Raw genomic sequence first — 14,461 nt, 5'->3', positions numbered from 1 at the left:
ATGAGTTTGAGCCCCGCTCTTGGGATTCTCTCTCTCCCTCCCTCTCTGACCCTTCCCTGCTTACACACGTGCCCCTCTCTCTTTCTCCAAATAAATCAAATTTAAAATCTTAAAAAAAGAAAAGAAAAAGAAAACAGTTCTTGAGTGAAATCCCCTGCCAGGCACAGGCAAAATCCCAAAGAGGTAGGGGAAGCCAGGCAGAGACTCCTGTCATCCCTTTGCTTCCCCTCCCAGTTCCTTCAGTTGGGGAGAGGGGGGCAGAGAAAACAGCTGCCCCACCCTTCAGGAGCGGCATTAAAACTGCCCTAAGTTTTTCCATTACCACTGGAGCTGCTGTGCCCTCCAGAACCCTTCCATGAGGAGAGAAGGGACTGCCTCCTAGGCGGGCTGAAACTGGGGACTAGCCAGAAGCTGCAGGGGTCAGGAGGGGGCAGGAGAAGGGCTTGGGTGTGAACAGGGGTGGTGAGGAGGACCTTGCAGGCAAAGGCCTGGGTGGGTGCCTCTGGCTTCAGAGAGAGCAGGCGAGAGCCTCTGGCTTGCCCCACAGAAGACCAGCTGGCCAGGGACCTGGAGTCCTACAGGAAGCTCCATCCAGCTGCCATCTGTGGACACCTGAATGCTCCTGAAACTGCTGGCACTTACAAGTCTGACTGTCTGGTCAGTCACCTATATATCAAAGACCACATCAAGTCCTTTTATCTGGAAGGGAAATCTTTACAACTAAGCAAACCTGCAGATCTATAGACTATTTCTGGAAGGGCATGTAGGAAGCTAGTGGTGACTCTTACTTGGTGTTAGAGGAAATGGAGGCTTTATGTTCCACATGACTCTCTACAATTCTGCCTGAACCATTTTTCGTGTTCATGACTACTGTTATGTATGTAAAGTTGTGGTTTTTTTAATGTTTATTTAATTTTGAGAGACAGAGTGAGGACAGGGGAAGGGCAGAGAGAGAGGGAGACACAGAATCCAAAGCAGGCTTCAGTCTCTGAGCTGTCAGCCCAGACCCTAATGTGGGGCTCGAACTCACGACCCACAAGATCATGACTTAAGCCAAAGTCAGGCACTTAACTGACTGAGCCACCCAGGCACCCTTGTACGTAAAGTTTAAGTAGGAAAAGAGTAAGCAGCCTGAAGATTGGAGTCTTTTGGATATAGCAAATTAGGTCATCTGTTTTAGTCTCTGAATTTATGGTTAAGGCCTGGTGATTTTAATGATTTTCCTCTTTTTTACTCCACCAAACCTTCCCTAGGTTCTTCCCGCAAAGAGATCACAAAGCACTGGGAATGGCTGGAAAATAACTTACTCCAGACGCTGTCCATCTTTGACAATGAGGAAGATATCACCACCTTCGTCAAGGGCAAGATACACGTAAGGTTCAACTTCCACCACTGGCTCCTGCTCCTGCTCTGGGCTGGCAGGTTCACCTGTATCATCTTATTTAACCTCCAAACAGTGTGGTTAGGTCTTCTCTCTGTTTACTAGAAATGGAAGGCAGTGTTCACTCCCTTTCTCTCAGTCTTGAAAGGGGCATTTGAACTTGCCACACAGGTCCCTGCTTCTCCCGGCCAGCTGCAGGAGTCTGACCAAGCTTAGCTGGGAATTTCCATTCCCCACAAAGGAGCAGCTCTCATGGCCAATGCCTTGGCCACCGTAACAGGAAGAAGATGGAAGTGATAGAATAGTTGGAGGCATGTCTCATTTACAAAACGAACACTACTTAAAAATGTGTGCACCCTCTGACCCAGTGATTCCCTTCCTTGGAATTTACCATATGGTGTCGTCATACGTGCAGAATAACACATACTCTGCAGCACTGTCAGCAGAAAGACTGGAAACGGCACCTTCCAGTCTATGGTAGGAGGGGAAGCAGCTGCTATCTGTTCTGCAAAATGAGAGCGGTACTTCTTGCTAGCGTAGCATTTATGGAGTACCGTACTGAGCGCTTTATGTCAGGGGACTGGTTAGGTCATATATGTTATACTTAGTGGAATATGCATAAAAACTGATGCAATGATAGTTGGGTTGTTTCCTCTTCCAGGGGGACAGTTAACACTGTAAGGAGCATCTACCTAAGCGCATGCTCATGTGTGTCTTCTTTTTGTTCAGTTATTTTGCCTTCAGTTAGATTTCTTGGAGGTTCTTACTGAGTCAAAGTTTTGCGGTGCATAGTTGCTTTGAGCAGGCCCTGTGACTTCTTTATGCCAGAACTTTCCAGACCTGGGCAGATGACACCAATAGTTCCTCGGCTCTTCCCCGTGTGCTTTGGGGTTCAGAGTAAGACCTGCATTGCCTTTCTAGCTGCACAAAGAAAGGCAAGGAGGGCAGAGGCAAGTCTCTATTCTCCTAATGAGCAAGCTGGGCAATAATAACAATAATAATAATAATAATAATGACTGGCTCAGTCGGTAGAGCACCCGACTCTTGATCCCTCGGGGATGTGAGTTCAAGCTCTACATTGTGAGTGGAGCTTAACTTAATAATGGAGGCACCTGGGTGGCTCTTGTTGGCTAAGCATCCGGCTCTTGGTTTCATCTCAGATCATGATCTCTCAGCTTCGTGAGTTTGAGCCCTGTATTGGACTCTGTGCTGGCAGTGCAGAGCCTGCTTGGGATTCTCTCTCTCCCTCCCTGTCTCTCTGCCCCTCCCCAACTCATGCTATCTCTGTATCTCTCAAAAGTAAATAAATAAGCTTAAAAATAAGAATATTGATGATGATGAAGCAGCAACATTATTAAATGTTTCCTCCATGCCAGACCCAAACAAACTAACCAACAAAACAGAACAAAATTTCTCAATGACTCATGGGTTAAAGAAGAAACGCATATTAAAAAATATTTAGAACTCGGGTGCCTGGGGGGCTCAGCCAATTAAGCATCAGATTCTTCATCTCAGCTCAGGTCTTGATCTCAGAGTGGTGAGTTCAGGCCCCCACACTGGACTTCACACTGGGTGTGGAGCCTACTTAAGAAATTTTTTAAAAAAGAAAATACTTAGAACTGAATGATTGTCAAAATACTACTGCATATCCAAATTTGTGGACTGCAGCAAAAACAGTACACAGAACATCTGAAGCCTTAAATCTTATGGGAAGAAAAAGAAAAGGTGGAAACTAATGAGCCAGGCATCCAGTTCAGTAAGTTAGCATTTCTGACTCCAGAAATCAGGAAATTTGAAGGAAATCACAAAGGGCAGAAGTTAACTGCATAGGAAACAAAGGAACAATGCAGAAAGGCAACACGTCCTGAAAACCAGCTAAGACATAAACCTGTGGCAAAAGGGAACCAGGACCAAAGCTAGAAACCTCAAATAAGCAATGAAAAGAATGAAATATGAGAACCATCTATAAAAAAGCAGAGTTGGTTTTTTTTATTTTTTGTAATGTTTATTTTTGAGAGAGAGACAGAGCACGAGTAGGGGAACAGCGCGCGCGCACACACACACACACACACACACACACACACACACACAATCTAAAGCAGGCTCTAGGCTCTGAGCTGTCAGCACAGAGCCCAATGCAGTCTTGAACTCACAAATCATGAGGTCATGACCTGAGCCAAAGTTGGACAGACACTCAACCGACTGAGCCATCCGGGTGCCCCTAAAAAAGCAGAGTTTGAAAAAGGAGAGAGAAATGCCCTAAAAAACTTTAAGCCAACCAATTCAGGAGTTTAGGGGTGTCTGGGTAGCTCAGTCAGTTGAGCGTCTGACTCTTGGTTTCAGCTGAGGTCATGATCCCAGGGTCATGGGATTGAGCCCCCCCCCCCCCCCCATATCGGGCTCTGCACTGACAGCACCAAGCCTGCTTGGGATTCTCCCCCTCCCTGTTCCCGTGCACATGCACACATGCGCACTCTCTCTCTCTCTCTCTCTCTCCCTCTCAAAAAATAAAAAAAGAAGAAGAAATGTTTATTTTTAACGTCACTACTTCAAGCCAGCCATGCTAGAAGTATTATTAGCTCAGGGAGTTGAGGGCATCTGCCTGGGGTCTGTCTGTCCAACTGTGTGCCCCAGCCTTGCCCACTGGGCCTCCCATGCTTGTGGCCTTGGGGCCAATGAATGAGAGTCCTGGGTCCCACTGCCTGGGTTCCCTGGGGCCACAGAAACCCCTGGGCAGGCCAAGAGTCAGTTCCCTTGTCCTCCTCCAGGGCATCATCGCAGAAGAGAACAAGAACCTGCAGCCCCAGGGAGACGAGGACCCCGGAAAGTTCAAGGAGGCCGAGCTGAAGATGCGGAAGCAGTTCGGGATGCCGGAGGGGGAGAAGTTGGTCAACTACTACTCTTGCAGCTACTGGAAAGGTCGCGTGCCCCGGCAGGGCTGGCTCTACCTGACCGTCAACCACCTGTGCTTCTACTCGTTCCTGCTGGGGAAGGAAGGTGAGTGCGGCAGACAGGCCCATCATCCTCAGCTTCTCTCCCCACTGCCCCCCCACCCCAGAAAACTCACCACCTCTCCAGACCGCTGGGGTTCCTGAGTGCCTTCCTTCCTCTCGGCCCCCAGATACTCTGTCCCCACACACACACCAGAGGATCTCCCCGAAACCCAGTGCACCTCACCGGCTCTCGGTAGGGAGGCCCAGACTCGAGCTAGGTCTGCACCTGGCTCTTGGGGGCTCCCCATCCCACCTCCATCCATCGATGTGGTTCCTCACAGAGTGACTGCACGGGGGCTCCCTTCTCTCCTTTAAGTGGAATATCCAAGGGCACCTGCCATCCCTGAGTGGCTCCGGGTTATGGGGTGCCTTGTTGCTGCAGGACCCTCCCTGCCTCCGGACACAAGGCTGGCGCCCTCTGCTGCTACATCACCCCAGGAAAGAACTCCCAGGGCTTCAGCCCTCCTGAGCCCAGCAAGGCCTTGTCCCACCAGGCACACATCTGACACACCCTTCCACCTGCCCTTCTTCCCTCTCCACCCTGCCCCTCCCACCTCCTCACCAGGCAGGGGTCAACGTCCCCACTGTCAGCGCACTCCCATTAGGTGGGCTTCTCTGGACCAGGGTCTCAGCTCACTTCCCATGTTCATCTGTGTTACCCTTCAATCATTTGTGGGACACATAGTCACCCCAGATATTCTTGGGGCCAGTCCCTCCATGTGGATCACATGTCCCAGCACAACCAGGCTCAGGCATGGGGGACACACAGTCAGTGATTCCCTCGGGGACACACAGTCAGTGATTCCCTGGGGAGCGGTTGTCCCAGTGGGTGCACGTGCTGCCCAACCCTCCGGCCCGTCTGACCCACTGGTGTATCTGTCCTGCGGGCATGCAGTGAGCCTGGTGGTGCAATGGGTAGACGTCACAAGGCTGGAGAAGAATGCCACACTGCTCTTCCCCGAGAGCATCCGTGTGGACACCCGGGACCAGGAGCTCTTCTTTTCCATGTTCCTGAACATTGGTGAGACCTTCAAGCTCATGGAGCAGCTGGCCAACCTGGCCATGCGGCAGCTGCTGGACAGTGAGGGCTTCCTGGAGGACAAGGCACTGCCCCGGCCTTCCCGGCCACACAGGAACATCTCGGCTCTGAAGCGGTGAGTGGCCCTCTGGGGTGGGAGGGACCCGCCCCCCTCTCGGGGTGTATTTGGGACAGGAGGACACTATGAGGTCCACAGAGGTGCCATCCAAAAATAGCTACTACTAACCACGAAGAGTTACTTCTCAAAGCCCTGTGAGGTGGAGGGGCTCATATGCTGGTGATTGGTAGACAGTAATGATGGCTGGCCCTCCTCCCCGGAGCACTACCGTTGTGTTCCTCAATTGTAGCTGCAAACCCGCACGACTGGCCGGGAGCTCAGGGGTTCCCGGATTCATACCCGTGTACCAAGACCTCATCCCCACCTGGCTGTTTCCTGGGTTGCCCCCAGAGACCATGGCCTTGGCCCAGACCGTGGGGTACACCTTCAGGACCAGCACATCCATCCAAGGATGTCACTCTCCATATGTGAGTGATGGGGTTGCTGCTGGAACCTTCCAGAAAGGAAACAAGCAGGGCCAGGACTTGACACTGTCCATCAGGGTGTGCCTGCCAGGCCTTGCTCAGGCTGCTGGCAGCCCCCTCTACCCCGGGGGGCTGAGGAGAAAGATATTTCCAAGGAAAGAGCCACCAAAGGGGCAGGACCAGGGTGCCAGGCGGCCACTTCACATGGCCATCAGATAAGCAAGCATACCCTTGCATTCATCAACAGGGCATCTTGGGGAGTCCTCCTCTGGGTGTTTGAGTGGGGCTGGGTGTTCCTTGGCAGAAGTAGCAGCCTTGGGCAGAGGCATGCAGGGCAGTTGTGGGGAACCCCTGGGCACTGGGGCCCTGTCCATCCTCAGCACTGAGCAAGCAACGTATGAAGCCCTGTCAAGCTGTGGGTGTCCTCCAGAGCCCTTGCGGCCCAAAGGCACACTGTTTGCTGCATACATGTCCTCTGCTGGTCATGCAGATGTCTCCCGTGGTACATGGGCATCTGCTGTGTGTGTTTTATTGAACTCGAAGGTCTCTGGGGCATGACCCCAAAGAGCCCAATCCCGTGTGGAAACCAAGGCTCTGAGGTCCCCTTGCGGGTATATTGTGTCCTCACTCTTATCTCCTTTCCTCCCACCCCACCTTGGTTTCCCAGAGACCTGGATGCCCGAGCCAAGAATGAGTGCTACCGGGCCACATTCCGGCTGCCCAGGGACGAGCGCCTGGATGGCCACACAGGCTGTACGCTGTGGACCCCGTTCAACAAACTGCACATCCCTGGCCAGATGTTCATCTCCAGCAACTACATCTGCTTTGCCAGCAAAGAGGAGGACGCATGCCACCTCATCATACCCCTCCGGGAGGTGAGCCCCCAGTGCCATGCCAGCTCCACGACATCTGGTGGCAGGCCTGCGGAGGGTACAGAGCAAGTCAGCAACTTCCCTGAGCCCCTGCACTGGGGCCAGGCCCCTCCAGCTGCCAGGTTCCCTCAGGGATCCCCTTGACTGCTGGGGAGCAGGGTGGGGTTTGGCATGCCAGAAGCACTCACACTGGGACATGAGGTAACTTCAGGAAAGTCCTCTCCAGTCAAATCCCTGTGCCTCTCCAGTCAAATCCCAGTGGTGTCCAGCAGGTGAGTGTCCCCAAGTCCTGCCTTCCTGGCCCTGCAGTTGGACTTGAGCAAAGTCCTGCCTTGGCTGGGCTTGGAGGACTATGGACCCTCACCAGCCCCACCATGTCACTCTTGGAGGCCAACTCACTGTTCCTCTTCCTCTCCCAACACTTGCCTTGGCTGTGACTCTGGCTCCAGCAGGGCTGGAAGTCCACTGTCACCTGTCAGGGATGGGGGGCAGCTCTCACCTGTCACAGATAAGGGTCAGCTTTCACCTGTCAGGGACGGGACAGCTCTCACCTGTCGGAAGTGTTTTTTCTCAGGTCTCTTAGGCTTCCGCAGGGACCTTGAAGTCAAGGCCATTTGTTCTGTGCTGCCGTGAAGGGTGTAGAAGTGAGGGAGAGGGCCCCTGCCCAGATGGAAAGCACTGACCCCACAGTCACAGCAGGTTCCCAGGCCTCCTCTTCCTCATGGCCCAGCAGAACAGGCGGGCTGTTCAACTCTAGGAAGCCCAGTAAGGTTCTTCAGTTATAACCCAAATCACAGTATCTTGATTTTATTAAAAACCCAGAACAGTGACACCTCCCTGCATTTGTACAACGCACTCAAACTGTAGGTGCAGCTATGAGCAGGGGTGGGGGGTTCTATGTGCTGCCTCGTTTCCCCAAGGGAGGTCAGAGGCAAAGGACTCAAAAGAGCCACAGACCCAGAAGCTCAAGGCTCAGGTAGCCCCTAACCCCATGTTCCCTTTTTGCACTGGGCCCGTGAGTCTATCCTGGGCGCTGTGCTGACCTGGCCCTGAGACCTGGGGTGGGTGCAGAGGTCTCCTTAGGCCTCAGCTCTATTTCTCCTGATGATCCTACCTTTTTTTTCTTTTTTAAGTTTTACTTTTTATTTTGAAAGAGAGAAACAGAATCCCAAGCAGGTTCCACCCTGTCAGTGCAGAGCCTGAGGTGGGGCTCAAACTCATGAGCTATGAAATCATGACCTGAGCCGAAACTGAGAATTGGTCTATTAACTGAGCCACCCAGACACCCCTGATCCTGCCATTTCTGATGGCAGAGAGCTCTGGCTGAGGCGGGGGCAGACTGTCTGGGGCTCTTGGGATGAGACTGGCCCCGCAGCTAGTCTGGACAGACCCGGCCTGGTGCTGATGATCCTCCTTGCACCCACCAGGGCACTTCACAGGGCCTTCCACTCAGAGCATGCTGTGTGCCCACATCCAGTAGGCTCTTGACTCTGCACCCACCCTCCAAACATGCTCTTCCTGTTGCAGCCTTGGGAAGCAACATTCCGTCCGTCCGTCCGTCCGCTCAGCTCAGAAGCAGGAGCCGTCCTTGCTCCTGACCTGGCCTTGTTCCCGCATCCCAACCATAGCATGTCCCTTCCTCTCCACAGCCACCTCCTCGGGAGGGTGCTGCCTGCACTGAACCCCATTAGTCCCCTCCTCCTACAGCATGTCAGTGCCCTGCCCCGGCTCGTCCAGCATCTCCTGTGATTAGAAGAGTCCCCAGCTGCCTGCTGTGACCTGTGGACCTTTAGTGAACCATTCACTCCTTTTTAGGTCTTAGCTTACATGCATGCAGATGTGCTCACACACACAAACACACACTCATATGCATCTGCACACATACTTATCCACATATACACACACCCACATGCATCTGCACATATACCACGCACACGCACACGCTCACATGCATCTTGCACGCATGTAAGTACACGTACACATTACCACCCCTATATGCATTCATGCACATACCTACACATACATACATACATACACACCATAACACATGTGTGCACTCCTACACGTACATTTGCACACATACATACATATGGGATACATATGGGATGCACATAATACACACTCACACATCCCTCTCGTCCTCACTCTTGCCCCAGCTTCTCCAGCCTTTACTTGTTTGTCAAGCTGGTCCCATCCCTTCCTCAGGGTGTTCGCTGGGAATTCTGCCCTGATGTCTGCCTCAGTTCCTCCCCTGCCTCTACCAGTTCTCAACCTCAGTTGCTACCTCCCTGTACCTCCCTGGAGGTGCCTTCGGCACGAAGCAGCCTGATGGAGTCCTAGCTCACCCTTTGGTCCCTACTCACCTGTGAGAACTATGCTTCACCTACATGTCCATAGTCCAGCCCCTGGGCTGCAGGCTCTGCAGAGGCATCCCTTCAAAGTCCTTTTTGCACCCTCCACACCTGTGATGCTCTGTCCACACGCCTCAAGGTCAGAGCTGGACCCAGGACACACTGTCAGCAAGTGCAAGCAGGGCCACTCACTGTGCTTTAGAGTAAGAAAGTAACCAGACATCTTTGGGAAATCAAATGGACTATCAGCTGGGCTGAGCACCTTTCATTCTGCATCATCATTCTCATGACAGCCCTGCAAGGCTGATATGCTCGCGCCCGCATCAACTGGGGGAAACGAGGCTTAGATGTGCACGTAACTTGCTCAGAGTCACATGTTAGCAAGCAGCAGAGTCCACATATGAATGCAGTGGGGCCCAGAGAGTTCCCCTGACCCCTCACAGCACCCTGGCCAGGAGAGAACTATGTGAGGCTGCTGTGTCTCAGACATACAAAACTGTTCAGCTTTCTGTCCCAAGACACAGATGCCTAATAGGTTGGGTTTTTTTTTTTTTTGCCTTCTCAGGTGACTATTGTTGAAAAAGCTGACAGCTCCAGTGTCCTGCCCAGTCCTCTGTCCATTAGCACCAAGAGCAAAATGACCTTCTTGTTTGCCAACCTGAAAGATCGTGATTTTTTAGTTCAGAGGATCTCTGACTTCCTCCAGAAGATGCCATCCAAGCAGCCGGGTGGCAGTGGAGTGGGAAGAAAAGCCAGCACCATGGAGCCGGCCCCAGAGGTAAGAGGGCCCCTTGGGAGCCGTGAGGTGGGGATCGGGGCCAGGGCCAGGGCCAGGGCCTCCATGCTGGAGTCTGATCTTATGGTGCCTGTTGTGGCCTCAGGTGGGGAGGGCACCCTCTGGGTGCAGGATGGAGAACCTAATCTAGCACCCATCCCGGTATCCCAGCCACACACTGCCTGACCTCACAGGCCTCTCTGCACCCCACCACACCCCCCAGTCCTCTGAGCCTCACCTGTCTGCGCCAAGTCCCATTCCACATAAGAGACCTTCTCTGGCTTGACCAGCCAACCTCATCTCCATCCGTGAGGAACTTTTGCTACACTAGCAAGGCCTATCCAGCATGGGTTTATTTACTGGTATTTCTTCTGTCAATCTTTCAGGGATTTTTACAGGGAGAGACCTCCTTTTCATCTATTTTTATTTTTTTAAGTTTATTTATTTTGAGAGAGATTGCGAGTGGGGGAGAGGCAGAGAGTGGGGGAAAGAGAGAATCCCAAGCAGGTGCCATGCTGTCAGCACAGAGCATGATGTGGGGCTCAAACTCACAAACCATGAGATCATGACCTGAGCCAAAATCAAAAGTCAGGTGCTTAACTGACTGAGCCACCCAGGTGCCCAAGGCCTCCTTTTTAAAGACTTACCTTCAATATCATTATTACACCAACAAAATTCACAATAATTCCTTAATATCAAAGACAGTTGAGGGGCGCCTGGGTTGCTCAGTTGGTTGAGTGTCCCAACTTCGGCTCAGGTCATCATCTCATGGTCTGTGGGGTCAGGCCCCATATCAGGCTCACTGCTGTTGGTGCAGAGCCTGCTTTGGATCCTCTGTCCCCATCTCTCTCTCTCTGGCACTCTCTTGAAAATAAATAAACATTAAAAAAGAAACAAAGACAGTTGAACCTTGAACAATGCAAAGGTTAGGGGCATCGACCCCTCACACAGTCAGAAATCCACATATAACCTTTGACTCCTCAAAAACTTAACTACTAACAGCCTATTGTTGACTGGATGCCTTACAAATAACATAAACAGTTGATTAACATATGCTTTGTATGTTATCTATATATGTATTATATACTGCATTTTTACAATAACGTAAGAGAAAAGAAAGTGTCATTAAGATCATAAGGAGGGGCGCCTGGCTGGCCCAGTTGTTGGAGCATGCAATTTGATCTCGGGGTTGTGAGTTTGAGCCCCACGTTGGGTATAGAGATTATTTAAAAGTAAAACCTTTAAAAAAAAAAAAAAAAGAGGAAGACGAGGAGGATCATAAGGAAAGGAGAATACATTTACAATACTGTATTTATCCAAAAGATCCGTGTGTGAGTGAGGCCGTGCAGTTGGAACTCGTGTTGCTCAGTGGTCAACTGCATTTGTATTCACGTTTCCCCAAACTTTTTACTATTCGATCGTTTGCATTGAAGTACAGATAAGTCACATGCGATCAATTGATACGTCTCTTAAATTCCTTTTTATCTGTAGACTTCTGCTCTATCTCTCATTTTTCTTGCAGTGTTTTGTTGAAGGAATTGGGTCATTTGTGCTTTTCCTGATGTGTCCCTTTGTCTCCTATTTTCTGTCAGTTGGTAGTTGGATAGTGAGATCCAGATCAGATTCAGGTTCAGTTGTTTGTGTGTTTAGGGGGCAGATCTACTTGTACGTGGGATGATTGAGGAGCTACATACTTCCACCAAGAGCTATATTAATACCTGGTCATTGTGTTATGTGCCATTGTCAGTCACTGTCGAGCCCTGTATAGATCTGGTAACTCATCAGGGATTGTAAGATGGCGGCACTCTACTACTGCCATTCCTTTTGTTTATTAGCTGGAATACTTCCATATTGAGAGGAGCCCCCTCATCAACTACCTAGTTACCTGAGGCACAGTTCGCATAGGAAAGGCAGAGTAAACCTTGTAGCCTTCCTTTTTTTTATTCACCAGTTGTTCAAATGATGAGTCGGTTCCCTAGCATCCTCCAGATGTGATCATGCCATTTGTTATGTCTATTTTGTAGTGTAATTATGAACTTACAGATTTGGGCACCTTGATATGTTTTGATCCATGACAGTTATTATCCTCAGTCCATCTGTGACCGGAGAGAGCCCCCTGAGGTTCTCATTTGTGCCCTTTTGACACAACCCTGGTCATTTTTGCCTGCTTCCTGGTATGACAAGATGTGTGTGCTGTGGGTCAATCTGAGTTTGTAAAAACACTTCAAGACTAGAAGAGTCCATATAAAAATCCACATATTTGGCTTCTCTGGAAAAATCTGCGGCCCTGGTATGACAGCGCTCACATTCCCACCAGGTGGCATTGGAGCCAAGAGGTAGCACATGGCCTTCAGCTCCCTAGAGCCCCCACCTGGTCTGGCCCACAGAGACCTTTAAATTTTCCACCCCTGTAATCAATTCTCAATAAGTTATTAAGCAGGTAAGGAATGGATGGGAAGGGGCCAGACAGAACCTGTTCATTAGAAACATTCAGAAAGGTTTCTTAGAGGAAGTTGGGCTTGATCTGGGATTTCAAGGGAAGAGTAAGTTTAGGTTGAGTGGAAAGGGACATGAGCAAGCATGTTGAGCTGCCTTCATGAGGCCCAGCACCACAAAGGACAGGGCTGCCGGGCCAGAGTAAGCACAGGCCCCTGGCCCCTTCTAAATGGTCATCATTCACCCAACACATTTTTATTGCATTTCCATCAGGTGCCAGGTGCTATTCTATGCACTGGGAATAGAACAGTGAACAGATTAGACAGAGTTTATATTCTAGTGAGAGAAACAGACAATAAGCAAACAAAGGAGGGGCTCCAGTCACATGGCATTTAAGCAGAAGCTTGAAAGAAGGGAACAAGCCATGAAGTATCTGGGGAAAGAGTGTTGGAGGCAGAGGACATAGCATGTGCAAAGACCCGGAAATGGGATTGAGCTTGGCACAGGCTACAGAGACAAGCGAAGACCAGTGTGGAAAGTGAGGTTAGAGAGGAGGCAGGAAGCCAGAGCATGGAAGCCTGTAGACCTTGTAAGCACGTTAGCATTGACTCAGTAATACAGGAAGCTGTCAGCACGTTCTGACCAGAGGAGCGACACAATCTGTGCATGCTTTCACAGAACTACTGTGGCGCCTTATGATGGGAACAGGTTAGAGGTGCAGCTCCTCAGTACAGAAACCACATGTGGCTCTTGAGCCCTTAAAATGTGGCTAGTCCAAATCCAAACGTGCCATGAGCATAAACTAGACACCAGAGGTTGAAGATTTGCAATGAAAAGAGATCTCAGTAACGTTTTCTATGAACTCTGTGTTGGAATAATCATATATTGGCTATATTGGATCAAATAAAATATGTTGCTAACACTTATCTCACCAATTTCTCTCACGCTTTTTAATATGGCTCCTAGACTGTGTTAAATTACCCACACTGCTCTCATTCTGTGTCTCCTGGACAGTGCTGGACTAGAGAGTGGCGAAAACAGAAGCGGAGTTGGAAGGCTGTTACAGTAGTCAGGACGTGGGACAATAGAGCCATGGTCGAGGGAGGTAGCAGTGGAGCTGGTAAGAGGTGGTCAAATTCAGGGTGTACTTTTTTGTTTTTCAATTGTGGTAAAAGACACATCACCTAAAAATCACCATGTTAACCATTTTTTAAAAAAATTTTTTAATGTTTATTTTGAGAGAGAGAGCACAAGCCGGGGAGGGGCAGAGAGAGAGGGAGACACAGAATCCAAAGCAAACTCCAGACTCCAAGCTGTCCACACAGAGCCTGACATGGGGCTTGAACTTGTGAACTGTGAGATCATGACCTGAGCCAAAGTTGGCCACTTAACCGACTGAGCCACCCTGGCACCCCTTACACGTTTTTTTAAGTTTATTTATTTATTTTGAGAGAGACAAAGATAGTGTGAGTGGGGGAGGGGCAGAGAGAGGGGGAGACAAAGAATCCCAATCAGGCTCCAAGCTGTCACTGCAGAACCTGACTTGGGGCTTGAACTCACGAACTGTGAGATCATGACCTGAGCTGAAGTTGGACGTTTAACTGATTGAGACACCCAGGCACCCCACCACCCCACCATCTTAACCATTTTTAAGTGTACAGTTCAGTGGTGTGAAGTACATTCACATCTTGTGTAACCATCACTACCACCCCCATCTGTCCATCAACTCTTTCCATCTTGCAGAACTGAAACACTCACTCCCTATCCCCCTTCCCTGCCACCTCTGGGAACCACCACTCCCCTTTCTGTTCCTATGAACTTGACTGCCCAAGGTGCGTCTTATAAGAGTTCCTTTTGTGACTGGCTGATCTTATTAATGTAATGTCCTCAAGGTTCATCCTCATGGTAGCACATGTCAGAATTTCCTTCCTCTTTAAGGCTGAATAATATCCCATTGTATGTTTATACCATGGTTGCTTAGCCACGGACACTTGGTTTCCTTCCACCCTTTGGCTATTGTGTAATGCTGCTGTGAGTGGGTGTGCAAATATTTCTTCAAGACCCTGCTTTCAGTTCATACGGATATACCCAG

At 50.2% G+C, this 14,461-nt stretch overlaps 1 protein-coding gene across 2 annotated transcripts in view; it reads left to right on the top strand.

Annotated features, from left to right (window-relative positions):
- TBC1D9B (TBC1 domain family member 9B) overlaps positions 1-14,461 on the top strand; it is a 46,064-nt gene that overhangs the window by 8,226 nt on the left and 23,377 nt on the right. For both annotated transcript variants that reach the window (XM_053907613.1, XM_053907614.1), the window contains exons 3-7: positions 1,254-1,372; positions 4,150-4,378; positions 5,270-5,528; positions 6,603-6,810; positions 9,724-9,936. In XM_053907613.1, coding sequence (XP_053763588.1) covers positions 1,254-1,372; positions 4,150-4,378; positions 5,270-5,528; positions 6,603-6,810; positions 9,724-9,936 — 1,028 coding nt within the window. The remainder of the gene's footprint in view (positions 1-1,253; positions 1,373-4,149; positions 4,379-5,269; positions 5,529-6,602; positions 6,811-9,723; positions 9,937-14,461) is intronic.

The sequence above is a fragment of the Panthera pardus genome, unplaced genomic scaffold (genome assembly GCF_024362965.1).
Source record: "Panthera pardus isolate Hobbes unplaced genomic scaffold, ASM2436296v1 HiC_scaffold_2, whole genome shotgun sequence".
Lineage (NCBI taxonomy): Eukaryota > Metazoa > Chordata > Mammalia > Carnivora > Felidae > Panthera > Panthera pardus.
The sequence above is the reverse complement of the archived record's forward strand: the minus strand, read 5'-3'. Positions and strand labels throughout refer to the sequence as shown.